The sequence below is a fragment of the Leuresthes tenuis genome, unplaced genomic scaffold, assembly GCF_036924035.1.
Source record: "Leuresthes tenuis unplaced genomic scaffold, fLeuTen1.0.hap1 SCAF_12, whole genome shotgun sequence".
In the NCBI taxonomy this organism is placed as follows: Eukaryota; Metazoa; Chordata; class Actinopteri; order Atheriniformes; family Atherinopsidae; genus Leuresthes; species Leuresthes tenuis.
The window spans coordinates 32,051,743-32,078,694 of record NW_027325366.1 but is presented as its reverse complement, the minus strand read 5'-3'; the positions used below and the strand labels follow the sequence as shown (position 1 = coordinate 32,078,694).

Sequence of the window (26,952 nt, the reverse complement as noted above, 5' to 3'; positions counted from 1 at the left end):
TCATTTTCTTCTTCTTTATAAGCTTTACCAGTTGCTCCTTTTTCCTGGGATTAGATTAATTTGGTTGAGGGCTGAAATCTGAAGCAGCTGTTAAATGTTATGCAATAATTAAAGAACCAGTGTGTAATATTCAGGTTGATCCGCTGACGGGTAAGAAATATTATGCACATAATTAGGAAGTGTTGTGTTTTTATTACCTTAAAAAGAGCAATTTATGTTAAAAGACTGTTACTACAGGAGCCCAGAAAGGACAAACCAAATACTTCCCGTGTTTCTGTCCATTTGAAAGTGTAACTGCGGCATTTTTTAAACATTATTTTCTTTCAAGAAATCACATAATTCACTTTTTCTTTTCTTTGGACAGTAAGACAGAGAAATTAAAATGTTCTTCTTTGTCCCCATCAAACATTATTTAATTTAACAAAGTAACAAAGCTTGTGAACTTGAGTCTTTTAGGAACTTTTTTTGTTAACCATTTTCTTTTGCTAAACTCTTCATTGATATGTGTAATTTATCAATAGTCACTGTTTAAAGGTTGGTGCTTCAGTCTCAAACCAGTTCTGGTTCTAGTTTTCTTTGCTGGTTTGAGGTGAATAAACTTGTTTGTTCCACATGGATGCAACACACAGAGCTGTGGTCGTTCCGCACAAACAAAACTTGGAGGAAGAAGACAAACAAAACCAGCGTTTTTGGTTGTTTAGAAAAGAAAAAGGGAGAGAAGTCTTCAGGAGCTCATTTCAGCTGCTGTGATTTTCTTTCATGTTTATTCTCAAGAACTGATTGATCGTCCTAAGAGCTTCAATTCATTTTTATTGCTACAGACAGATAACCAAATTAAATATAAATCAGCTGACAGAGTGCAGCAGAGAGGAAGGTGTGGTAGGAACCTTCAGAGGTCTCCATCAGTGGGTTGGGCTGTTGTTTCTGTAGCTTAGCAACAACTCAGCTGATGATGTCACACACAGCGTCAGCAGGTAACTCAGGTGAACTCTCAGCAGACAACATGGACAGAAACTCACAGCCAGCAGCTCAACATCTGGGCTGCAGAGACATGTCCAGGATTCCACCATCTGTTGTTAACCAGCTCTGTGATCCTCCTCCTTTACTGTTAGCGCTCTGTCTGCAGTCTCTGTCTGCCCGGATAGTCTTAAAGCTGAGCAGAGAGCTGTTAGAGTTGTTCCTGCAGCCAGGTCCAGGATTCCACCATCTGTTGTTAACCAGCTCTGTGATCCTCCTCCTTTACTGTTAGCGCTCTGTCTGCAGTCTCTGTCTGCCCGGATAGTCTTAAAGCTGAGCAGAGAGCTGTTAGAGTTGTTCCTGCAGCCAGGTCCAGGATTCCACCATCTGTTGTTAACCAGCTCTGTGATCCTCCTCCTTTACTGTTAGCGCTCTGTCTGCAGTCTCTGTCTGCCCGGATAGTCTTAAAGCTGAGCAGAGAGCTGTTAGAGTTGTTCCTGATATTCCTGCTGTGTCCTCATCAGGAGTCCATTGCTCGTCCATTTTATCCACCAGAGATCTCACATTTCCCCTGATGATTAAAGGAAGAAACGCTTTAAACTTCCTCCTCCTTTTCCTCCATTTTGTTCCTGCTCTGCATCCTGGACGTCTCCTCTTTAACTCACCTTGATGCGTGGTCCTATTCCAGGCATTACTTGGGCTTTGAATGCTCAGTTACCTGCTCCGACAGGTTAACACCTTCCCTGTCGCCATGGTTACGCCCAATAACAGAGTTACCAGCAGAAGTCCTTCCAGCAGCAGAGCATCCAAACCAGCACAGATACATGTTTCAGAAATCTCAGGCCGAACTACATCACCAACTAGTTTTAAAGTCAAAGAAGCCTTTCGGATGGGAGGTGAAAGACGTCCAGTTATCATGATCTGGATGATTCTTCACCAACAAACCAATCGATCATGTGATCAGTTGAGTTATCTGCGTCAGATTCACAACATCTGTTTCCATTTAATCCTCATGTGCATAAACTCTTCTCTCAGAGAAGAAGAAACACCTGAAGTGAGTGTAAAATGTGCAGAGAAAAGATGTTGATAAAACCTCGACAGCAGGCTCTGGAGGAGGCCTTTTATGTTTTTCACCGCCTTCATGGGTGGCAGGTTTTGTACCACGGCTCCACATCCTACACACTGAAACTCCCTCATGCTTCACTCTCAGAACCAAACTTTGGTTCTGTGTGGTAACATAGAATATAGAAAATATCATAACTTCTTCTGGTTTATTTTTGTATTTTGATGGCATTTTTTCCTCCAAGAAGGAATGAATTGAAGCAACATTAGAGAAGTTTGTGAACCTTAAAACTGTGCAGGAACAGTCCCGTTGGGCTCAGATACCACAGTTTTCAGCTCTGCTTTATGGTCATTTGACCTTTTTTTGGGCTTTTGTTGGCGTCTCAGTGGCCCCACAACTAATTTACATGTATGGCTGTGCGTGTGCAGGGCTCACATGGAGTGTCAGCATCCAGCAACTGTGCAAATTCCCACAAATTTAAGGTGTTACTTTAAATTTCTGAAGTATATTCTCAGTGAAACCTTCACTCGGCGTTGAAGATGTGTAAAAAGATTAATTTGTGACGCTTTTCACTAACTTTAGTCATATATTCAGTGGTTTTATTTAGTCATTTTCATCGGTCTGTGTAACACTTCACCCACCAGTTTATCAGGTATTCAAACGCAATCCGCCACAAACAGCTCCGCAATAAAAAGCTGATTTATTTTTAATTCTTTTATCCGCTTTTCTTTTATTTAGCCTGAAAGCTCCCACAGAGAAATGAAATGTTTTTGGTTTGTTCTGGTCAAAGATGATGTAAGACGTGAAGTATTTTACTCACCCGCTGAGCTGGAGAAGAAAAAGCAGCTCTCAGTGTTCCCTGGTAACAATTAACATAATTATATTTGCAGATCTGCTGTTTTTGGTGATCAGAAAGCAGGAAATATGAGGAAATAGTTGCAGTTGAAAAACTGCTTCATGTGCACTGTTCTTTACCAGTATAAAGAGAACAAATTTAAAGACGTATAAGGTGAAAAGACTAGTGTGTGAGCCTCAATTATTGTGTGCAGAGTCCTGTTTTATAAGTAGGGATGAAGAATTATGCATATGAATTACGTCACCGCGCTCTAATACGGATAAAAATAAGCCCTGCACAATTTTCTTTATTGTTATAAATGGAAAGCACTTTAGAAACAGAGGAAAAGCTTTCCAGGAGATAATCAGTGTGCACATTTAAAGCTAGTTTTTCCTCAGGGATTCTTATGCAAATGCAATGTAATATCAAGAGAGATCAGATGCCTTAAAGGTCAAGAGTAAAACAGCAACTACACGGTACAAGAAGGGAAAAAATCATTGTGGTATCCATTAATCCTTCCATCCATCCATCCATTTATCCATCCATCCATCCATCCATCCATCCATTTATCCATCCATTTATCCATCCATCCATCCATTTATCCATCCATCCATCCATTCATCCATCCATCCATTTATCCATCCATTTATCCATCCATCCATCCATTTATCCATCCATCCATCCATCCATCCATCCATCCATCCATTTATCCAACCATCCATCCATCTATCCATTCATCCATCCATCCATCTATCCATCCATCCATTTATCCATCCATCCATCCATCCATCCATCCATCCATCCATCCATCCATCCATCCATTTATCCATCCATTTATCCATCCATCCATCCATTTATCCATCCATCCATCCATCCATCCATCCATCCATCCATCCATCCATTTATCCATCCATTTATCCATCCATCCATCCATCCATCCATCCATCCATCCATTTATCCAACCATCCATCCATCTATCCATTCATCCATCCATCCATCTATCCATCCATCCATTTATCCATTCATCTATCAATCCATTCATTCATCATCCAGTCATCCATCCATCCATCCATTTATCCAACCATCCATCCATCCATCCATCCATCCATCCATCCATCCATCCATCCATCCATCCATCCATCCATCCATCCATCCATTTATCCAACCATCCATCCATCTATCCATTCATCCATCCATCCATCTATCCATCCATCCATTTATCCATTCATCTATCAATCCATTCATTCATCATCCAGTCATCCATCCATCCATCCATTTATCCAACCATCCATCCATCCATCCATCCATCCATCCATCCATCCATCCATCCATCCATCCATCCATCCATTTATCCAACCATCCATCCATCCATCCATCCATCCTTCCATTTCATCCATCCATCTATCCATTCATCTATCAATCCATTCATTCATCATCCAGTCATCCTTCCATCAATCCATCCACCCGGGTCTTTCCTCTCCCGAGTCACCTCCTCCAGCTCTATATATATAGATAAAGTCTCTCCAGCAGGTCCTGGGTTTTCCCAGAGGCCTCCTCCTGGTTGGACACATCTAAAACACAACACCAGGGAGGCGTTCAGGAGGCATCCGAACCGGATGAACCACCTCAGCTGACTCTATTTGATAAGGAGGAGCAGCGGCTCTACTCTGAGCTCCCTCTGGAAGACCGAGCTCCTCCCCCGATCCCTAAGGATGAGCCCAGCCAATCCTTCTTTCGGTCTGTACCCACAGCTCGTTACCATTGGTGACGGTTTTGAACATAGATCACCTGGTGAATTGACAGCTTTGCCTTCTTACTCAGCTTCTTTCTACCCCCAATGTGAACCAGACCCTGAGATACTTAAACTCTTGAGTCGTTCCCAACCTGTAGTGGTGGACAATCCACCGTTTTCTGACTGATGTGGAGGTTCTCATCCCAGCTGCTCCACACTGCAAATCACCCCAGTGCCTGCTGGAGGTCTCTGCACGATTAAGCCAACAGGACGACATCATCTGCAAAAAGCAAAGATGCAGTCCTAAGATGATCGAACACAAAAAGCTGTCCGACCCTTGGCTACGACAAGTTATTCTGGCTGAAATGGTCTCAGTCAAGCTTCTCCAAACCAGACTAAAACACCCAGATAATGCAGTTGGAGGTAGAATTACCCCTGCATGTATACGCCAAACTCGGCTCAAATAGGTCATCATTCATCATCTTTCAGTAAAAACAGTAAAGTATTTATTAATCCAGCTGAATTCCCACGTTTTTCTGTTTCTTTTGTCAGAAACTGGGACTGAAAATCAGCCCATTAAGACACTGAAAGCATTTCCAGACTGTCGCTCTGCTCTAATAAAATCCTGGTTTTATAAGCACAGAATCACAGTTAAAGTAGCTTAAAGACAGCGTCTGAGCGGTGAATTCAGCTGGATTACATGGACCAGGAGCCCCCACAGAGGAGGTTAGAGGCAGCAGGAGGCACTGCGTCACGACGTTGGACTTTAGGACATTTGGGTGGTTTATAATCATTATTGTTTACATATATATGGTTCTCAGCCGGAAGAGGGTGGAACGCTCTCTCCAGGTCGGGAATTAGATCCTTCCCCAAGTGGAGGAGTTCAAGTATCTCGGGGTTTTGCTCACAGTGAGGGACGAATGGAGCGTGAGATTGACGGCGGATCGGTGCAGCGTCTGCAGTGTTGTTCTGCATCGACTTATTGTTGTGAAGAAGGAGCTGAGCCAGAAGGGGAAGCTCTCTATTTACTGGTTTTATCTACGTTCCCATCCTCACCGATGGTCCCGAGCTGTGGGTGGAGACCGAAAGAATGAGATCGCGGATACAAGCGGGTGAAATGGGTTTCCTCCGCAGGGTGTCTGGGCCTCCCTTAGAGATAGGGTGAGAAGCTCAGTGATCCGGGAGGGGCTCGGAGTAGAACCGCTGCTCCTCCGCATCGAGAGGAGCCAGATGAGGTGGCATCTGGTTAGGATGCCCCCTGAACGCCTCCCTGGTGAGGTGTTCAGGGCCCGTCCCACTGGGAGGAGACCCGGGGAAGACCCAGGACACTTTGGGGAGAATTGGATTATGATTACAATGAATTGAATTCCAATTGGCTTGAATTGGACTATATTACTTAAGTGCCTTGAGATGACAATTGTTGTAATCTGGCGCGATATAAATAAAATTGAATTGAATTGAATTGAGACTATGGCCTGGGAACGCCTCGGGGTCCCCCCGGAAGAGCTGGAGGAAGTGGCCTGGGACAGGGAGGTCTGGGTTTCTCTGTTAAAGCTCCTGCCCCCCCCGACCCTCAGATAAGCAGCAGATGATGGATGGATAGTGTAGTGGTATGATTGGCACCTTCCATGTGGGAGACCTGGGTTCAAATCCCCTGCATGAAAGGTATTACCTCCAGTAGGGGTCCTTAGGCAAGACCCCCTTACCCTACCTGCCTACCTGTAAGTGGCTTTGGATAAAAGCTTCTGCTAAATGCATAAACACACATAAACACACGATGGATGGTTTACATATAAATATATTGATAATGACAGTAAGTGATGACTCTCATGCTTTGCACCGAAGCATGAAGCAGAACAACACTGCGGTGACATCCATGTCAGTGTCACCCACACACTGCCAGCTGCGCCGCCTCCTACTCCATTTCCTCTCGCGGCAGATGAGTCTCTCCCACCTTGTTGTTGGTTATTTACACCCACGCACACACCTCAGAACACACAGCTCTCCTCTTTCTCAGCAGTATTTCACATTTGTTCTGTTCAGTCTGAACCTGATGGATGTGAGGCCAGCAGGTCGGTGTCAGGAAGCCACAGTTGGTCTGAGCCACACTCAGACATCACACCCATTCAGCCTTCAGCACACGAACACGAGGTTTAGTCATCAGGCATTAACTCCTTTTCTCAGTCTATTTCACTAACTTATGTCTCTGTTTGGTCTTGATTGACCAGAATAGAAGAGAAAATGAAATAAAACACATTTTATAGACGAACTTCCTGGTTTTATTCTCACCTGCTGCACGTTTTACAGCCAGTCATCATGCATTAACTCCTTTTCTCAGTCTGTTTCACTAACTTATGTCTCTGTTTGGTCTTAATTGACCAGAATAGAAGAGAAAATGAAATAAAACACATTTTATAGACGAACTTCCTGGTTTTATTCTCACCTGCTGCACTTTTTACAGCCAGTCATCATGCATTAACTCCTTTTCTCAGTCTATTTCACTAACTTATGTCTCTGTTTGGTCTTAATTGACCAGAATAGAAGAGAAAATGAAATAAAACACATTTTATAGACAAACTTCCTGGTTTTATTCTCACCTGCTGCACTTTTTACAGCCAGTCATCAGGCATTAACTCCTTTTCTCAGTCTATATCACTAACTTATGTCTCTGTTTGGTCTTAATTGACCAGAATAGAAGAGAAAACTAAATAAAACACATTTTATAGACGAACTTCCTGGTTTTATTCTCACCTGCTGCACTTTTTACAGCCAGTCATCAGGCATTAACTCCTTTTCTCAGTCTATATCACTAACTTATGTCTCTGTTTGGTCTTAATTGACCAGAATAGAAGAGAAAACGAAATAAAACACATTTTATAGACAAACTTCCTGGTTTTATTCTCACCTGCTGCACTTTTTACAGCCAGTCATCATGCATTAACTCCTTTTCTCAGTCTATATCACTAACTTATGTCTCTGTTTGGTCTTGATTGACCAGAATAGAAGAGAAAACGAAATAAAACACATTTTATAGACGAACTTCCTGGTTTTATTCTCACCTGCTGCACTTTTTACAGCCACACATCAGATGGGATGGTGTGATTCTTACATTTACTTTGACTTTAATGTTTTACAGACAGTTTGAACTCAAGATGTTTCATGTTTTATCTCATCAGCTTCATTTCATCTGTTAACAAACATCATTTCTACACCTCAGACCTGCAACATCCCATAAAGTCAGTGAATCTTTTCCCACTTTGCTTCCTTCTGCCAACACTTAAAGCCGTTCTGACTCTGAGGAAACCAGGTGATGCAGAGTTCCAGCTGTTATTTTGTCCCATTCTTCCTGCAAACAGGTCTTAAGGTGTGCAGCAGTGCGGGGGGGTGGTTATTGTCCATCATTCTGTGGTAGGGATGAGTCACGGTGGCCGAGAGGTTAAGGCGTTGGACTCGAAATCCAATGGGGTTTCCCCTCACAGGTTCGAATCCTGTTCGTGACGACGCTCTTTTAGGCCTCACAGCGCGTCTGACCCCAGATCAGAAGGTTGTTTGTTCAAATCACATCGGGGTCAATCCTTTGGGGTGACCCTGGCTCAGTTAGAGTGGGTCGTCCAATAACTGGAAGGTTGGCGGTTCGATTCCCACTCTCCCCACTGAATTGACAGCTGGAGGGATGGCATCTGTCTGCATCAGAGTGTGACCCTGTGCATGTGACCCTGTGCATGTGTGTTCAACAGCTGTCGACCTGGACGGGTCACATGTGGAGGAGAAGTTTCATGTTAACATTCGTGTGAACAGGACAGTAAAGTAATCTTAATGTTAAAGGTCAGGACTGCAGGCAGCAGTGCGGGGGGGTGGTTGTTTCTCTGCTGGGGACAGGTCAGGACTGCAGGCAGCCAGTCCAGCACCCGTACCTCTTCTTCCTCAGCCAGGCCTTTGGAATGTGGCAGAATGTGGTTTTCCATGGTCTGCTTGAACAATGCTGGGACGTCCCAGGAAAAGATGTGGCCTTGAAGGCAGCATATGTTGCTGTAAAATCTCAGTGAGCTTTTCTGCATTAATGCTGCCGTCACAGAAGTGGAAATGAGCTTTGCGCCCTGATCCAACCCCATACCATCACAGAGCCTGGCTGCAGGGACTGGCTGCTGACAGCAGGCTGGATGCTGCTTTTGCTCTTTGCTCCATTTCTTCCAACAAAGATGTGGAATACTGATGGGTCTGACCACAGCACACGTTTCCACCGTGTGACGGTCCATCCCAGACGCCTCCGAGCCCAGAGAAGTGGACGAGGTTAACATCAGGCTTCTTTCCTGCACAGTAAAGCTTGTGAATGGAACTCTGTATTGTGGTGCTTGACAAAGGTTTCCACAGTAATCCCTTGTCCAGGTGCTTCTATCAGCTGCTGATGAATGACGGTTCTTGATGCAGCGTCTGAGGGGTCAGAGGTCACGGGGTCCAGCTTAGGCTTGCTCCCTCGTCCTTTACACTGAAACTCCTCCAGATTCCCTGACTGCTTTAATGATATTCTGCTCTGTAGAGGCAGAAATATGCAGATCCCTTCCAGTCTTTCTCTGAGGAACATTGTTTTAAACACAAACTGGAGCTCCTCTGAACATCTTTGCTGCTCAGACTGTCAGGGAGGCTGCTTGAAATAACATCTTTATTTCTTTAAAGCTGGTAATTTATCTCACTACCAGTGTTTTTCCAGGTCTGAAATGTAGAAACGTATCTATAACAAATGAAACATGAAATATTTGGGGTTCAAACTGTGCATTTTTGGCTGTGAATGAGATTTTCTGGTTATGAACATGAGCTGAAATGAAGTTCTTTCTGTTCAGATGATCGCTGCCCAGAAACAGCTGATCGAGAACGCAGATGGCGTTCAGGAGAGGATCGGCCAGGTGCACAGAGAAGGTAAAGTGTTCAGAGATGGATGAGCGGCTGCACATGAGGTGAAGCGAGTGGAAACGGCTTTGATCATGAATTAAATGACCGCAGATTCAGTCCAGCATCGCCGTTTAAATCCTCCGCTTTGGTCACATATTTAATGGGACTCTGCAGCTCTGTGGAACAGTAATAATGGATTTTCTGACCGGGTGACACTTCTGCAGCATTTACAGTGAACGGAAGGTGCTGAAACGCCACACCGGTGTATTTTTAGACCCGTCTTAGATAACTCCTGACCTTTAACTGCTAATGTAAATGTCAGCAGAGGTGGCTGTTTGCTGCCTGCAGAAACATGTCAGTCCACTTTGTGACAAGCCGCCCATCAGGTGCTGCCGCTCACCTGTGGACGTTTAGCTCCAGTTCAGGCGCACGTTTCGCCTGATTTGAAAAGCTGATTCACTGTTTGTGTTCTGCAGGAATGGACTTCCACGAGGATCTGTCCCGGCTCGGGGAGAAGGACGGTCTGAAGGGGCGCAAACTGAACAAAGCTGTGGAGAGTTTCACCTGGAACATCACTGTGCTCAAGGTAGCCGAACACAGAGCGTCATAAACTGCTCCGACAGAGGAGCTCAGCTGCAGAAAGAGTTCTTACACAGTGTCTGTTTTAGTGTGAGCTGCAGAGTTGAACACAATGGACCTGAAAGGGGCTCCGCTTCTGGTGGGCTGAGCCCCTGAGATGAAGAGGATCCTCAACCCTGGTGGCAGCGGTTTTATTTAGTAACTATTCTCTTTCACTGTGCTAAAAACAGCAGAGAAGAAGCGAACAGAGAGTCTGGTTGTTGCTGCCCTGAAGTGGCCAAAAAGTGTACTTCAGCTTTAAATGAATTTGCTTTTGGGGAGTATCCTCAGAGCATTAACTTTACATCTGCAGATCACAGTATTGCTTATGTGTTTCCAGAGCTTTGCAGGTGAGATTCAGTGCTGTGCAAAACTCTCCTTTCTTTATATTTTGTATCCAAGCAGCCAGACTTTCTTCTAATCCTTTAAAGTGGTCTTCATCAACAGTTCTCCAGCTTTCTGAAGTTGTTCTGAAGTTTTTCTGCTTTTTCACTCATCTTCAGTCCTTGTTCCTGAGCATTTTCAGTGTTTTTTTTGTTTTTTTTTGTTCAGCCACTTAACTCTGACCTTTGAAGCATTCAGGCAGGAAAAAGGCTCCTAACTCAAGGGATGAACCAGTGTTGTGTCGACACAGAACAGACAACTTAGCAAAGAAGCCATTTTAAACTGGATCTTTAGGCACTTTGTCACAAAGACACTTCATTTGTTCCCATTTCTTTAGCTGCATCTATGAAAAACAGCAAAGAAAACACAGTTTGACAGACAGAAAATAGGATTTCTGCAGCAACAAGGTGATTCCCAAAGAGCTATTAGCTGAAAACTTGGCATATCTCAGCATGGTGTGCAGTGGGTCCTTAAAACATTTGAGGAAACTGGACAAGTGGAGGACAAAAGAAGAAGTGTCAGGCCTAAAAAACTATCTCCAGCAGATGAACAGGATCTGAAAGTGATGTCCTTAAGAAAGAGGAAAAAATCCAGCTGTGACCTGACAGGACCTGAGAGATGCATCTGGACCTTCAGCTGATCCATCTACTGTTGGCCCAAGCCTCATCAGAAATGGTCTCCATGGAAGGGTGGCTGTCAAGAAGCCGTTCTTAAGGAAGGGAAACAGGGAGAAAAGGCTGAGCTGTGCCAAATGACACAAGAAGTGGACTGAAAATCAGTGGCAACAGGTCTTATGGAGGGATGAATCCTCCCCAGAGCCCGGACCTCAACATTATTGAAGCAGTGTGGGATCATCTGACAGAGAACGGAACAAAAGGCAGCCCACATCCAAAGAAGAGCTTTGGGATGTCCTTCAAGAAGCCTGGAGAACTATTCCTGAAGACTCCTTAAAGAAAGGACAGAAAGCTTGTCTCAGAGGGTTCAGGCTGTGTTGGAGAATAAAGGAGCTCAGAGCAGATATTCACTTTAAAGCTGCTGAGAACTGATAAAAACTCTGTTTCTGCCTCAGATTCTGGGTTTATGTTCATGTTTGAGATGTTTCAGTGACTCACTGCAGCTGTTTCCTGTTTTCTTGGTCATGAAATGAGACATATTTCACCTGATTCTAAACCATAAAAAACAGCTTTTATTGTTTAGTTCATGCGTCTCTCTGTGTTTCAGGGTCAGAGCGACCTGTTACGCGGCGCTAAGATGGATTCCCTGGACGCCCTGCGGCAGCTGGCTCTGGCCTGTGAAGCCTGTGGCCTCACCTCCTCCAACTCTTCGTCCTCCAGCTTCTCCACAGCAGAGCTGCACTACTCCTCCCACCCTTCCTCCGGCCGGCGCAGCAGCACACACGGCAACGGCCGCATCTGACAGCCGCCGCGTCCCTGCAGGCTCCAGCTGCTGAGGATGGAGAATGGAGTGATTACAGAGACTAAGAGACAAGGTTTTCTTTCACAGTGTACCCCTTTGTAAAGCCTTACGGTGAGTTCAGCAGTTATCTGTGACAGTCCAGCCTGCAGAGGAGCTTCTCTTGAATGTCTGAGGTGGAAAAGCGAATAAAAACGCTGGATTTTGACGGTTCCAGCTTACTTGTTAGACAACAACTCAGCAGATGAGAGCTGATGAAACGTAGAACAGGAAACTGAATGTAGAGCTCGTCCCCGGAGAAAGAGAACACCTGCTGTAAATGTCCTCTTTGAAACTCACACAAGTTTTGTGCTACTTTCGTTTTTAGATGTAACTGCAGTTAATCTTTAACATGAAAACAAAAGAGTAGAGGAATCCATGTAGGACAGAGTGACCTTCTCCTGTACCCGAAGCTGTCAGGGTGCTAAAAACAAGGCGTTAGCTGTTAGCTTCTTCCCTTCCTCACATCTCTAAAGGATGAGGATCAGAGCGCCTCACGGGCCGCTGTGGGACGACTGAAACCCGAGGAAAGAGGCGCAGTAATCTGAGAGGCCCTGCTGCAGAGCTGCATATTTACGGCTCATTTTACCTGCTCACATAACTGATGACGGTGTTCCCCAAACGATTCTCGCTGTTTTAACTCTGCTTTTCTACCTTTATAATAACATTTTAACCAAAGCTGACAGAAGGGATGATAAACAGCAAACAGGACCAAACTGAGCTGGTTGGAAACGCCTCTCTGCTCTCTGTGGCCCGAACGCTTTCTCAAACGAGTCGTTTTTTTAGTCCAAAAGAAACCGAAACAAAGCTGAACATTCGGCTGAATCAACTCGTGTTTGTGGAGCTGAACAAGCGAAGACGTGAATGTTTGCTCTCCCGCTGGAGGCAGGCGGACGGCGGCGAGATGCTTCAGCAGCCGGTGGCATTCAGGACTCGGCTTGTTTTTAGCTCCTCAGCTGAAGCAGAGATTCTGTCCGATTCCTCTCCTCCTCTGGAGGCTCCAGGTGGTTGAAGATGGAGCTGATGTGCTGAGTCATCGCAGCAGCAGGAAGCCACCTGAGAGAGGAGGCTGATGACAGAGGCAGAGCAAAGGTTGCAGGAGGGAAGAAGAAGGCGAGGAGGCTGATGCTGGATTAGCCTCTGGCTGCTTTGTGCTTCTGTGGGAACACCTGCGGAGCTTCATAATTGGCTGTGAGCAGCAGAGGCAGTGGCAGCACCTGCTGTTTCTGCTCTATTAATACCTCTGACTCACCCAAGGCCTCGGGATGTGCTGTGGTGACTCCTGCCTCTCGCCTTTGTTTCCTCTTAAACACGCCGAGCTGCTTCAGGAGCTGTTCGGTGGATCTCTGCTGCCCCTGAGGGACGACCCTCTGCAGAGGGAGGAGCTCTGCCTCAGAGGCAGTTAAACGCGCCTCAGCGGTAGCTTTCTGCGCTAAAGTGATGGGATTTACTTCACCACCGAGGTCACCGGGCTTCCTCTGCTCAGTAATTAGATGCTTTCCAGACGTACTTATTTACAGCGAATCGGCTCGCTGTAACTGAGCCAAACGGCGGCTCTGCTTCAGTAATAAGACGATCCGACACCTGAGCCTGAAACCTGTGGCTGAGCGCCCCTGAAGGACCAGATCTGTCTTATTCATCGCCCTCATATCATCTCACCCCGCAGGAAGCTGAATGTGATCCGCAGCCTCCGGCCGGCTTCTGCTTTCGCTCGACTCGTCTCTGTGAAGCAGCAGTTTCTTCTTGTCTGTGAAACTCTCCTCTTCTTCAGTCCCTCACAGAGATTTATCACCTGGGGTCAGATTCCTGGCAGAAACAGAGCTGAAATCAGCCGTCTGAGCCTCTCAGGAGCAGCTGAGTGGATCTTTTTCAGTGATCAGTAACTTCTTCTCCGGGCCTCACAGCTTTGCTTTTTAGAAACCAGATGTCACTTTGCAGTATTGAAAATTGAGTGTTTACCTCTGCGAAAGGCACTGCTGCTCACTCCAGTGCTTTACTGTGTGCTGTGCTTCGTTTGTAACCTGCTGCAGCGCCCTGACCCCCCCGACTTTAAACCGTCTTCTGGTTTGTTTCACCCTGCTGGGTCTTTGCTCTGTGAATCAGTTCAAAAGTTTGACTTTTTCTGACTGAAAAAGTGCAGAAATGAGGCGCCTGGAGCGACATTTAGCTGTTTCTGTCTCTTTTCTTTGATTTCTGGCTGATTTTTGGAGGTAGAAACGTGGTTTCGGGCTCAAACACATAGAGATTCTCCAATTCCACCATCAACAGGTTCATTTCCTTCACTTAAAAGTTTCCCTGCAGCCGGCGGCTTCATTTTCTGGTCAGATTTAGACACTAAAACTTGATTTGGTTTGAGAAAAGGTTGATGTCAGGGTTTAAAAAGCACTGCTTCACTTTGGAAGTGACTCCATCCTCTGGTGGATTTGATTTGGTTAGAATTAATCCGATCGAACCCGATGATGCTCCTCAGGATGGGGTTATTTTTAACTTTTTAACTTTAAGGCAGAGTGGAAAGATTCATGTTAAAATCTGGTGTTTAAAAGCAACAAAGGTGGTGAAAGTGAAGTGGAGACACAACGGACTTTAAATGATAAAGTCTCCAGGCTGAAATAAACCAGAAGGATCCTTTAAAGCGTTAGAAGGAGTGGAAACCGGCTCCGGGCTGAGGGTCGGGCTGCTGCAGCGTCTTCTTCGGTACCCACGTGTCTTATAGAGCTAGCTCTCTGTGCTCTTCAGTGTGTGATGAAACCTATCTGAGCAGAGCAGTGGTGGAGTAGAGTAAAGGGGAAGCTGTTTGTGCCGTAGTGATGTGGACAAACGTCAGGTTGTGTGTCGCTGTCTGCACTGCTGACCTTTGACCCGGTGTTGTTCCCTCTGCTGTTCTTACAGTCCACTGTATGTTTTTGTAAAACTGAAGAAAAAAAAAAACGAGCAAAAGAAGAAAAATATTTATTGAAGTGTGTTTTAAAATCTATGAATAAATAAATATAATTAATTAATTAAACGGACCTCGCTTTTATTTTAAAAAGCTACTGTGTTTTCTATCTGACATGTAATCAAATATAACAGAAAGTATGTATTCAGACTAAATAAACTTATCTTTCCTGACTGAATCCTGCTGACGTCTCTGTTTTATCTCTTCTGAGTGTTTTTATCGTGAATCCTGTTCAGTACGAATGATTTCTGTTAAACTGTTGTAAAAACCAGCAGTTTATGAATGGACTTTGGTCAGGATGTCCTGCAGCTTGGAGTCGTATTTCTACTGAATAAAAGAGAGAAAATATGAGGAAGATGCTCCATAAAGGAGTTCATTTTTCTTTATATGTTTGATTTACAATTTATCTGTGAACTCAACCTCATTTTATAGAACTTTTCAAGCAGAAGCACGAACCAAGATGCTTAAAATAAAAGTTAAAATCGTAAGAGCACAGGCTTGGAAATAAAGGATCTACATTTCTTTCTGTTTCCTTCCAAGCAGACAAGCTTTCTGTCATTTCTTTAAGGAGTCTTCAGGAATAGTTCTCCAGGCTTCTTGAAGGACATCCCAAAGCTCTTCTTTGGATGTGGGCTGCCTTTTGTTCCGTTCTCTGTCAGATGATCCCACACTGCTTCAATAATGTTGAGGTCCGGGCTCTGGGGAGGATTCATCCCTCCATAAGACCTGTTGCCACTGATTTTCAGTCCACTTCTTGTGTCATTTGGCACAGCTCAGCCTTTTCTCCCTGTTTCCCTTCCTTAAGAATGGCTTCTTGACAGCCACCCTTCCATGGAGACCATTTCTGATGAGGCTTGGGCCAACAGTAGATGGATCAGCTGAAGGTCCAGATGCATCTCTCAGGTCCTGTCAGGTCACAGCTGGATTTTTTCCTCTTTCTTAAGGACATCACTTTCAGATCCTGTTCATCTGCTGTAGATAGTTTTTTAGGCCTGACACTTCTTCTTTTGTCCTCCACTTGTCCAGTTTCCTCAAATGTTTTAAGGACACACTGCACACCATGCTGAGATATGACAAGTTTTCAGCTAATAGCTCTTTGGGAATCACCTTGTTGCTGCAGAAATCCTATTTTCTGTCTGTCAAACTGTGTTTTCTTTGCTGTTTTCATAGATGCAACTAAAGAAATGGGACTGGACTGAAAATGTCCAGAGAAATACCTTCAGAGGGTGTTTTGTTGGGAAGTTTGACATCTTTGTGTTGTTTCTGAAGCTGTTTCTGAGCAGTTTTTGTTATAAGTTGAGGCACATTGTCTTGATAGTAGCTTTGAATGTTTAGGTGGATGGGACGTGTCAAACTAACTTTCACATCGAGCAGAACAGTGGACAGTAACAGAGTGGTGCAGTTTTTGCTGTTGTTTTCATTTTCTCCAGCAGGGGGCGCCACACACCAAGTTATGGTCACTCAGCTCGGTTCATTTAGCAGTTTTTAATGCGTTAATCTGACTGAGTGCTGTCTGTTTCATGAGCAATCTCTGTTCAAGAAACAAAATGTATACATTTAATGTTTTTATCATGAATTTTACACTTAAAAACACAGCTTTTCTCTGGCTGTCACATTCACAGATATCTGCATGTCTATTAGCTAAATAATATTTATAAAATCAGTTAATCTGATGACTGTTTTATTACTTGTTTTACTGGTGAAATTTAAGAAAATTGTGAAAAGCTCCTCAAAGTTTCTCGAGCCCTTTACTGTTTATTTTATTACTGTTTAATTTAATTATAAATCCAGTGACTAAATCCAGTAAATGTTGAGCTGGTGATTTAATAAGTCGTTTCTCCACAGACTCCATGAAGTTTGTTACTAAAAAGGAAGAAAGACTTTAGCTCTTTCCTGACAGCTTTAATTCTTTCAGGACTTCACAAATAAAAACAACATTCTTCATCAGTCAGGTTCCAGCGGATCAGCTCTGCAGGATGGAACCTTTTCTGCAGTTTCCTCCATAAATTTGATCTCAGATTGAGATCCGCTGGCCGTGGCTCAGCGGTGAGTCGATTCCAACTCTGACTGCTCAAAGATGCTGCTGCAGCTTCAGGTGCGAGTCCCGACCCGTGGAGCTTCACTGCAGCTCATCCTCTTTCTCTGCCTGCTGTGTCGTCTCAAAACTACTGAATCAAAGCGACTGAAGCCCAGAAAGACAAAAGTTGTGAGGTAGTTTCTTCTTTACCTCTTTTTTTATTCATGTTTATTGTCGGGTGTTGAATATGTATATTTGTGAGTTTCTGGACAACGTGAATTTCCTCCATGTGGGATGAATAAAGTACTTCACCGACCAACCGACTGACTCAGTCACTTATTTACTGACTTAGTTAGTTAGTTAATTATTTTCTTACTTACTGACTTATTTATTGACCGATTTATGTACTGACTTATTTTCTGACATATTTACTGACTTAGTTACTTACTTGCTGACTTATTTATTGACCGACTTATTTACTGACTTAGTTAGTTGCTGACTTACTTATTTACTGACGTACTTGCTGACTTAGTTACTTACTTATTTATTTTCTGACTTAGTTACTTGCTGACTTATTTATTGACTTAGTTAGTTGCTGACTTACTTATTTATTGACCGACTTATGTACTGACTTAGTTACTTACTTGCTGACTTATTTACTGACTTTGTTAGTTGCTGACTTACTTATTTATTGACTGACCTATTTACTGACTTAGTTACTTACTTGCTTACTTATGTACTGACTTAGTTACTTACTTGCTTACTTATGTACTGACTTAGTTACTTACTTGCTTACTTATGTACTGACTTAGTTACTTACTTGTTGACTTATTTACTGACTTTGTTAGTTGCTGACTTACTTATTTATTGACTGACCTATTTACTGACTTAGTTACTTACTTGTTGACTTATGTACTGACTTAGTTACTTACTTGCTGATTTACTTGGTGACAAGATTCTTTACTCGTGGACCTTCTCCAGGATGCTGAGACGAGGGCAGCGTGGGGCACTGTTACATGACTCTGAGGTTGAATATTTAAAAAGTATTCTTACGAGCTTTTTGCACCTTGTTGGAAAACAGTTTGAGGAAAGATTGAAGGAGGAATAAAAACCAACCTCCCTGAAGTTCAGCTCTGATGTCTCTGTGAAACCACAGATGTTTAAAAGATGAAATCAGAGCATCAGTCCCGTTTCATCGTGTGTTCAAACCACAGTGTTGTACTGAGGCCAAATTATATCATTCTTATTTGTTTGTGGATATTTAAAAGGAAAATAAGTAAAAGCCACAGGGCTTTAACAGAATTATTACAATTATTACAGGTTATTTTCACTCATTAATAATCAATCATTTGCTTTAAATGTTGTAATTTATCTTCTTTCTTTTCATAAAGGATGGTTAAATCTTTCCTAAACTAAACACTAAAGGATTATTTGAAACTTCTTTTCTCCTTTTAAAGCCAAAAAGACTTTGGATTGGACTTCTGGCCGTGGTTGTGGTGGTTTTTGGTGGTTCTGGGTGCGCGTTTGGGCTCATTGTTCTGCAGCAGAGTGAATTCAGCGAAACTCAAACGTCTCACAGTATTTTCTGGATGATGGACGAGGATTTAAACACGTGTGCATCTGTCATATAGCTCACATGAGATAAGGCCTTAACGAGGTTGGACACCGCGACCTGTCAGAGTTACGATGCTTGGTTTGCTGTGAGGGACGAGGAGCCCCCCCACTCTCCCCCAGGAGGTGTTGGCAGCAGATGGGCGGTGATGGAACTGTGTGGTAGCGTAGGCGGTGACATGACAGCCTGTCAGGCCCTAATGCAGGCTAACATCTGGAGGTTGTTGGCCACGTCACTTTAGGGTCCTGTAGCCCGGGGCCCGTGCGCACCCTGAGGGACACGCACCCGGGGCTAAGCCGAGCGCGCTGCGACAGGAAGCAGCTGCACGCAGCCGCGCTACCTGCGAACAGAAAGGAAAGGGAAGCGTGTTAAATATCAGCTGAGCTGCATCACAGGGTGGATCTCTGCGGCTCTGCAGACATCATGAACCGTCTCTTTGAACAGCTGCAACAAGCCACAAATAGACCATCATAAGACGGCCTCGGTGAGCGGGAAGTGGAGGCACAGCAGGATAATACAGAGCCGTTAAAACCGTTAACGCCATTGAGGCACTATGCTATTAGCGCCTCATGCTCGCCTTGAGCATCCAAGAAGCAAGTGCCTCTTCTGTTTTAATGACAGCCCTCACCCAGAGGTAATTTCACAGTGATTAAGGCAGGAGGGAAAAAATCAAGTCTTAAAAGTCTCTAAATTGCATCTTATTTATCCACCTTTTAACGAACTACAAAAGGCAGACAGACAATGGCACTGCTGGTGAACAATTATACCTCAGACATTATCTGGTCCATTGTTGGATATTAAATATGGCACCCAGCAGATCACACAGAGTGAGGCTTTGATGGAAAAGTTAAGATGATTTTTAAAAATGTATTAGCTTCTGTCTTCCACTCTCATCTAACCCTTCTGATGGGGATAAAAGCTTTTTGGTTTCATCTGCAGAAGAGCTTTGGTGCTGTGATATGCTTTATTTTCTCCTCCCATCGGGTCGAAGGTGTATTTGTTATTAATTAGAGATGCAATGATTGCTCAGCCAGGTCAGTAATTATGGTTATTATTCGTGTATTTGGTGTGTTCTTTGTTTACTGAGCAAAGAAAACTGCTATTTTTAACATCTGTTTGAAATAATGCAGGAAGAGGAAGAGGCCATCCATGCCTCCCATACACCTGACAACTCGAGCTTATTCGCTTCTTAACTACTCCTTAAATTACAACACATTTTACACCAAAGGGTCAGCCATGCTGGAGAAACCGAGTTCAGGAATCCATTTATTTTGAAATGGTGCAAACTAACTATAAGAGACGAATCCCATTCGTGTGAACGGCACTTTTCCCGCATAATTTACCACAGAAAGAAAGCGGTCTCTCCTGAACGGCTACAAACGCAGTTGACTGTTGGCTTGATGCTATTAAAGAGATCCATGGGATGGAAAGAGTGATCTGACCTTTATGGTAAGAAAAGGAACTACACGGTTTAAGGTGGACAGAACGGCTAAAGTCTGTATTGAAGTAAGAGTTGTGGTGGGTCACAGCCACAGCTATTTGTAACATCTTTTGAAATAATGCAGGAAGAGGAAGAGGCCATCCATGCCTCCCATACACCTGACAACTCGAGCTTATTCGCTTCTTAACTACTCCTTAAATTACAACACATTTTACACCAAAGGGTCAAAGCTGGAGAAACCGAGTTCAGGAATCCATTTATTTTGAAATGGTGCAAACTATCCTCAAGAGACGCACTTTTCCCGCATAATTTACCACAGAAAGAAAGCGGTCTCTCCTGAACGGCTACAAACGCAGTTGACTGTTGGCTTGATGCTATTAAAGAGATCCATGGGATGGAAAGAGTGATCTGACCTTTATGGTAAGAAAAGGAACTACACGGTTTAAGGTGGACAGAACGGCGGCTACAGTCTTTATTGAAGTAAGAGTTGTGGTGGGTGACAGCCACAGCTTCCTGTTTGGAAGTGACAACAGTGCAGGTATCGGCTGAACTAAGAATTTATGTCGATATCAAACATGTTTGATTTTGTTGAGACGCCGAGACGTGACAAAAAAGTCCGCCTTAAAACCTTCCACCTCACAGTCTGCGAGTTTGAAAAGGATTTTATACCGAGGTTTGTCTTCTGGAAGCAGCAGCTGCCATCTAAACAGCCGACCTGAGTGAGGTGTTAGAGCTGGCAAAATGGACCTGCTGGGCTTCCGTAGTTCAGACGCTGCCCCAAAAACTTTCCCCTTTGTTGGGAAACCCAGTAAAGGCCCAGTTTGGAACTGGTTCGGTTCAAACCAGGGTCCATCGCAGAGTTTCTTCAAAGGTTATTTTTCAGCTAACGGCAGCAGCTCCTCTGATTTATTTCAGCATCTCAGACATCCAAAGGTGAGAAATGTGGCTCACTGCCAGGTGCGACCGAGCAGGTAAGGTCAGTGGGATCCGTATGACAGGCCTGGTGGGAGGAGCTTACAGATTAAAGACATCTTGGACATTTATACGGAGGAAAAGCCGGGTTTATCCACAGGATGAAACACTTTGGATGCAGGTATGTGCTGCCAGACAGGAAGTCTGACACCTGTACAGGTGAGAAGGCTCATTTTACTCCAAGCAGCCTGCGTTTGGTTGCACTTTAAACTCACTTTTATTCCTAAAATAAGTAAAAAAAACTGGTCTTGAATCATTTCTTTGTCATTTGTAGTTTTGTTTTAAAGAAAAACAACAAGAGTTAAAGTAAAAGTGATTCTGTAACATCGACGTTTCTCACCTTAAAACATCCCAGAAATGACAAATAACCTGACATTCATGTTGCTTTTTGCAGTTTTCTAACCCTGATTTTAGATTTCGACATTTGACCCATTCAGGTCGGCACCTGTTGACACACACGTGCACGTGCACGTGCACAGGGTCGCACACATCTGGACACAGGTGCCATTTACACTGGAGCAGAGGGCAGCCAATCACAGCTCCAGGGGAGCACGGGGGTACGGTGCCTTGCTCAAGGGCGCCTCAGCTCGTGGCAAGGAGGTGGACGGCTGTCAGTTCACCAATTCTTTTGAGCGTTGAGAGCGGGAATCGAACCTGTCGGTAACTGGACGACCCACTCTAACCACTGAGCCACAGCGTCAGAGAAAAGGAGTCCGGGGGCCAGAGGATGATGGAGCTGAAGTAAACTAAACTAAACCAGCTGAGCGAGGAACAGGGATCAATGATGACAGAAGATCTGACCAATGAGAGGAGCAGAAATACTGCGGCAAAGGAAGGAGGAAGTGAGTGCAGCTGTGACTGGAGACGGGCGGGAAAGAGCTGGAGCAACGAGTGCCTGACAAACAAAAGGCTCAAACAAACTACCAGCAGAGAAAAGACTAAGAAACCGTGATTTCTGCTGTTTCGTGACCTTTAACACGAGACAAAAAGACTCAGAAAAGTGATGAAAAAAGGATGTAATTGGACTGTTCCCAGCATCAGTTTCATGGGTTTAGGACGCAGTCTCCGAGTTCCTGTCAGGACGCCTTAAATCACTCTCTATTGTGAGAGTTTGTGGATAATTACAATCCCCGGAAGCGCTGTTGTTCCTCCATGAGCTCATTCCGGAGGAGCTGAGAAGCCCCGCCCCCCTACCTGAGCAATCACACCGTCCTCAGACTCTTTGTATTATAATCACAGTCATTCACAAGTTAAAGTCGGACTTTACGTCTCCCTATTATCATGCCAAATGTCCCCCCTCCCGTCCTTTAATTTCTCACTTGATTGTGCGGCCGTGGGCTCATCAGTCAGCCGCTTTTTCTAACCGGAGCCCTCGCTTTGCGGCTGCCTCGTTAACCCACCATCACACGTGTCAGTCCAGCCCTGTGAGCAGTTCCACCTTAAATCTCGGTGTGAACCGGGCCGGTGCTGGTCACGGAGCTTGCATGCGACTGGAAAAACTTGGATTTTAATTGTGGTGCTCTTTCTGCCTCTCAGACACGCGCACACTCTCCTCGGGCTAATGTTGCTAATGTTAATAGCTTGAGCTGCTTTAATTGGGTCCTAAATGCTGTAAGCAGAGTTCCCACTGCGTGGTTAATGAACAGGTAGCTCTCCATGATTACAGCAATCTCAACCCACCACCCCGCTGCTCCTCGCTCCCTTTAAGCGCGCACGCCAGCCGGCAGCGCACACACGGGCGCCGGCCTCGCGCGCAAATGGACGGAGGCAATTTGCGATGCTCCTCTGCGCCGCGGGATGCTGGGTAAATTAGAGACAAGACGGCAGAGAAAGAGAGGGACCCGCCGAGGGAGACAACAAAAGAAAATGAGGCGAGATGAGCGTGAAAAATGATTACTGGTTTTAGAAAGATGGAATCATTTCATAGGTGTATCAGGACGGGAAGCTTTCTGATTATAGAAAGTGTGTTTGTCTCATTTCTTCCTCTTCTTCTCTTTCAGGTTTTTCGGATTCTTCCTCTTCTCTTCCCTTACAGTTCATTCCTTTCCGGCCCTCTTTCTTAATTTGTTGTTCACCCAATTTGCCATTTTCTCTTAATTTGTCCTTTCTTTTCCTTCATCCTCTGTTAATTATCTTGCTTTATCTCTTCTGTCCACTTGTTTCTTCATTTCTTTCCTTCATATTTAATAATTTCCTTTCTTTTCCATCTCTTCCTCCGTCTTGTTTCATCGTTCCTGCTCATCTTTTGATGAACTGAGACAGATAAACTGCTTTCTTTTTGCAGGCCTTACAGCTCAGATCTGGTCTTTGAGTCGGCCTGTTCACATCACTCTTTTTAACGTGTCTGACATCAGATTTCAGCTCCACTAAAGTCCAGCTGAGCTCTTGTTCTGAGGCAGATTTAGATCCAGATTGACGTGGAAGTCACATCAATCTGGATCAGGATCTGGATCTGGATCAGAATCAGGATCTGGATCAGAATCTGGATCAGGATCTGGATCAGAATCTGGATCAGTTATCAGGATCTGGAGCAGAATCTGGATCAGGATCTGGATCAGATATCTGGATCTGGATCAGGATCTGGATCTGGATCTGGATCAGAATCTGGATCAGGATCTGGATCAGATATCTGATCACATACTGGTTCCCAGATCAGATTCGATGTGACTTCATTCAGATCTGAATACTGGGAAAAAAAGGGATTTAGGTCACATTCAACTTAATTTTCCATTAAATTAAAATATTTAAACTTTCTTTTAAATTCTCTTTCTTTTTCTCTCTCTCCACTCTGGTTCTTTCCTTTTTATTAATTTATTCCCTTCATTTTTCTCTCTTCCTTCGCCTCGTTTAATCTGTTGAGATAAATTTCCTTTCTTCTTCTCCTTTAATTTCCTTTTATCTTTCTTTTGTCTTTATTCTCTTTTTCCTTCCCTTCTTCTGTACATTATCTTCTTTTCTCTCTCTCAGCACCTCAGTTCTTTGGATTCTTTCCTATTTGTTCATTTATTCCCTCCCATCTTCTCCTAACTTTCCTTTCTTCTTTCCTCTCCTCTTTCCCTCTTTTCATCGCCTCTTCCTGTTTTTCTCTGTTTTTAAATCAAATTAAATGAAAAGATGTTTTAATTTAATACCTATTTAATATCTTTTTCTATACGTTTTATTCCATTTTCATAATTTACACTCCTTTTTCTCCTTTAATCTTTCTATTCTTTCCTTTCCTATTTCATCTTTTTCTATCCTCAGTGTTTTTCTCCTGTTTTCTTTTCTTTTGTCCTTTTTGTTTCTTCTGCTTTTACCCTCATTTCTTTTCCTTCTTCTTCGTCTTTATTTCTTTGCATTCTTTCCGCTCTTTTAATCTCTTCTTCTTTTCTTTCCTATTTAGTCATTTCTTCTCCTCTAATTTCCCTTTTTCCTTCATGTCTTTTTCTGTTCTCAAGTTTTTCTGTCACCTCAAATGTTCCTTTTTTACTTTCTTCTCTTTTCTTTCCTTTCCTCTGTCCTAAGTTCCTCTGTTTCTCTTTTCGTTTCCTTTATTCAAATCTCTTTTTCTTTTTTGTCCTTTTTGTTTCTTCTGCTTTTACCCTCATTTCTTTTCCTTCTTCTTCTTCTTCTTTATTTCTTTGCATTCTTTCCGCTCTTTTAATCTCTTCTTCTTTTCTTTCCTATTTCTTCTCCTCTAATTTCCCTTTTTCCTTCATGTCTTTTTCTGTTCTCAAGTTTTTCTGTCGCCTCCTTTTTTACTTTCTTCTCTTTTCTTTCCTTTCCTCTGTCCTAAATTCCTCTGTTTCTCTTTTCGTTTCCTTTATTCAAATCTCCTTTTCTTTTTTGTCCTTTTTGTAGTTTCCTCCTCGTCTCGTCTCCATCTGCCACCTCTTGTCTGTCCCGGGGCTTCGCGGCAGAAGCTCCTCGCCTCCTCTGGCTGATGAAGATGTGGGCCGACAGGCGTCTTTTTTCAGCCGAGCCGCTCGCACAGCGTGAGCAGAACCAGAGGCGGCTCTCTTTGGAGGCCTGTGTATACGTACGGCTGGGTGGCAAACCTCATGCTGTATACATATTTGTTCAAACATGTGCGAGTTGCTCAGTAATCCTCCCCACTTGGCTCACGCTCCCACATCTGTATATAAACAGCCGAGCCTCTGCCCATCTCAGCGACTGTGGGGGAGACCTGATGGGTGAGATTAGTGAGAAGGGGGATGGTAAGGGAAGGCCCGAGCTCTGCCAGATGCCCTTTGTAAATAAGCAGGGAGTCCTTCGAGGGGCGCCGGCGGGCGTCTTGACTCGCCCGTCCCGAAGGACGCAATCAGGGTGTCCCCCCTACCTTGTGTAAGAGGTAAGGAGGGTGAGGAGGGTGAGGAAAGGAGGCGGTCTGGTCTCCATGAGCCTGGTGCTGACAGGGAGAAGTTGTGGGTCTAATTCATTAAACCAGCCTTCTAATATAAACAGCCATTCATTTCGCTGCCTGACACTGGGCCGTCTGGACAATGTGAAGAGCCCCAATAGAGCTGCCACACACTCCTGTGTGTGAGTGTGTGTGAGTGTGTGTGTGCTGGAGCCTGCCTGGTGCTGCATGTTTGTCTGCATGACGTCTCCGTACAGTGAGGCAAACCAGAGGCGTTCACGAGCCTCGACACGGTTCACGAAGCAGCTGAAACGCATATTTTATTCTGCAGAAGCGCCACATAAATGAATATCCGGTCAGATATTTTACAGAACTGAGAGGATTCGACACGGGACTGAACTGTTGCTTTGAGCTGCTGTGATTCACAGCTTCTGATCGCCTGCTGGAAGCTTTTATTCCCTGGTGGAAGCTTTTATTCCCTGCTGGAAGCTTTTATTCCACTTCTCTGTGAACATCGTTGGGATAAAATCAGAGCATCTCTGAGGATAAAGGATGTTCTGCCCTGACCCTGCTTCCTCTTAAATGACTCAAACCTGTAGAAAACGGTTCTGGTTGATCTTGCTCACGTTAAACAGCCATCGGACCGTTTTTTCTTGGCCTTCATGCATTCGTCTTCCTGCAGTTTGTTCTCAGAGGCTTCAGGAACTCTGCAGATGATCTGTTCTTAGCTTCACTCGCCCTGAATCCAAAAAGTGTCCAAACAACAGCCGAAGATCCGCTTGCAGGGACCAGATCTTTGGTTTCCGTCTCCTGTTCTTGTCGATCCGTCCTCTTGTTGCTGCTCCTCCAAACTTCACCCAGGAAACTTCTGTGATTGGCTCGTGCAAACGTGTGAACAACAGGAAGCGTTTGATTTGCTTTTACTTTATTGGTGGAGCACGCGTTCTGATTTTTAATTTAATTTAACCGAGACTGAGATTAAGATTTGATTAATTGAGCAGCCTCAGTTTCTGTGGAGCGTCATCGGAGGCGTGAACAGGACAGGAAGTAGAGCTCATTCCAGTTTGTTGCTGCTCCCAGAGCTGGAAAAAGAGGGAGGGGCTGCTGAGTGTCCATCTAAAGCCCAGAGGAGGCTAAATGTGCCCAGAAGACATCACCGTGTTTTCTTTCTGACTGTGGAGAGGAGCTGCTGTGTTCATCATCTAAATGTGTGCACAACGGGGAGGAGGGAGACGCATTTTGCAGATATTTGTCGTTAGTCCTGAACAATTCTGTGAAACAGCAGCTGTTTCTGAAAAATGAAAATCTAAGATACGTTAAGATAAAAAATGAACACAATCACAATCTGTTTAGGATGTTTAGGCTCATCCAGTCAAGTCTGTAACCAAAAGGTCCATCTAAAGTTCTCAGAAACTGGCATTTAGTGGTTGGTCCATCTGAGGAGCTTCCTGCTGAAGGTGCCAAGCATCCATCCAGCTGTTAGACTGATGATTTTAGGCTGGATCCGATGATCTCGTACCAGGAAACACGTCCTCAGGGTGGAAGTTATTTCACTGCGAGTAACGAAGCCCCGAAGCTCTGATACGTATGTAAAACCTGTAATTTTAACTCTGCTAAAAACAAACTGAAGTCATTCCTCCGCAGCTACGACCAAATATGTCGGTTTTTCATTTCCAAAATAGAAATTACAACAAGTCAAATTTATGTT

At 44.2% G+C, this 26,952-nt stretch overlaps 2 protein-coding genes and 1 non-coding gene across 4 annotated transcripts in view; all 3 read left to right on the top strand.

Annotated features, from left to right (window-relative positions):
* The window catches only part of plcl1 (phospholipase C like 1), a 101,058-nt gene extending 86,017 nt beyond the window's left edge, over positions 1–15,041 (top strand). For both annotated transcript variants that reach the window (XM_072397548.1, XM_072397549.1), the window contains exons 10-12: positions 9,426–9,501; positions 9,951–10,060; positions 11,698–15,041. In XM_072397548.1, the coding sequence (XP_072253649.1) occupies positions 9,426–9,501; positions 9,951–10,060; positions 11,698–11,892 (381 nt within the window). In that variant the 3' untranslated portion in view covers positions 11,893–15,041. The remainder of the gene's footprint in view (positions 1–9,425; positions 9,502–9,950; positions 10,061–11,697) is intronic.
* LOC140319785 (MOB-like protein phocein) overlaps positions 1–26,952 on the top strand; it is a 220,084-nt gene that overhangs the window by 149,652 nt on the left and 43,480 nt on the right. The gene's annotated exons all lie outside the window — the stretch shown is intronic.
* trnas-cga (transfer RNA serine (anticodon CGA)) lies at positions 8,006–8,087 on the top strand. The gene has a single exon. It is a non-coding gene; the product is annotated as a tRNA-Ser (tRNA).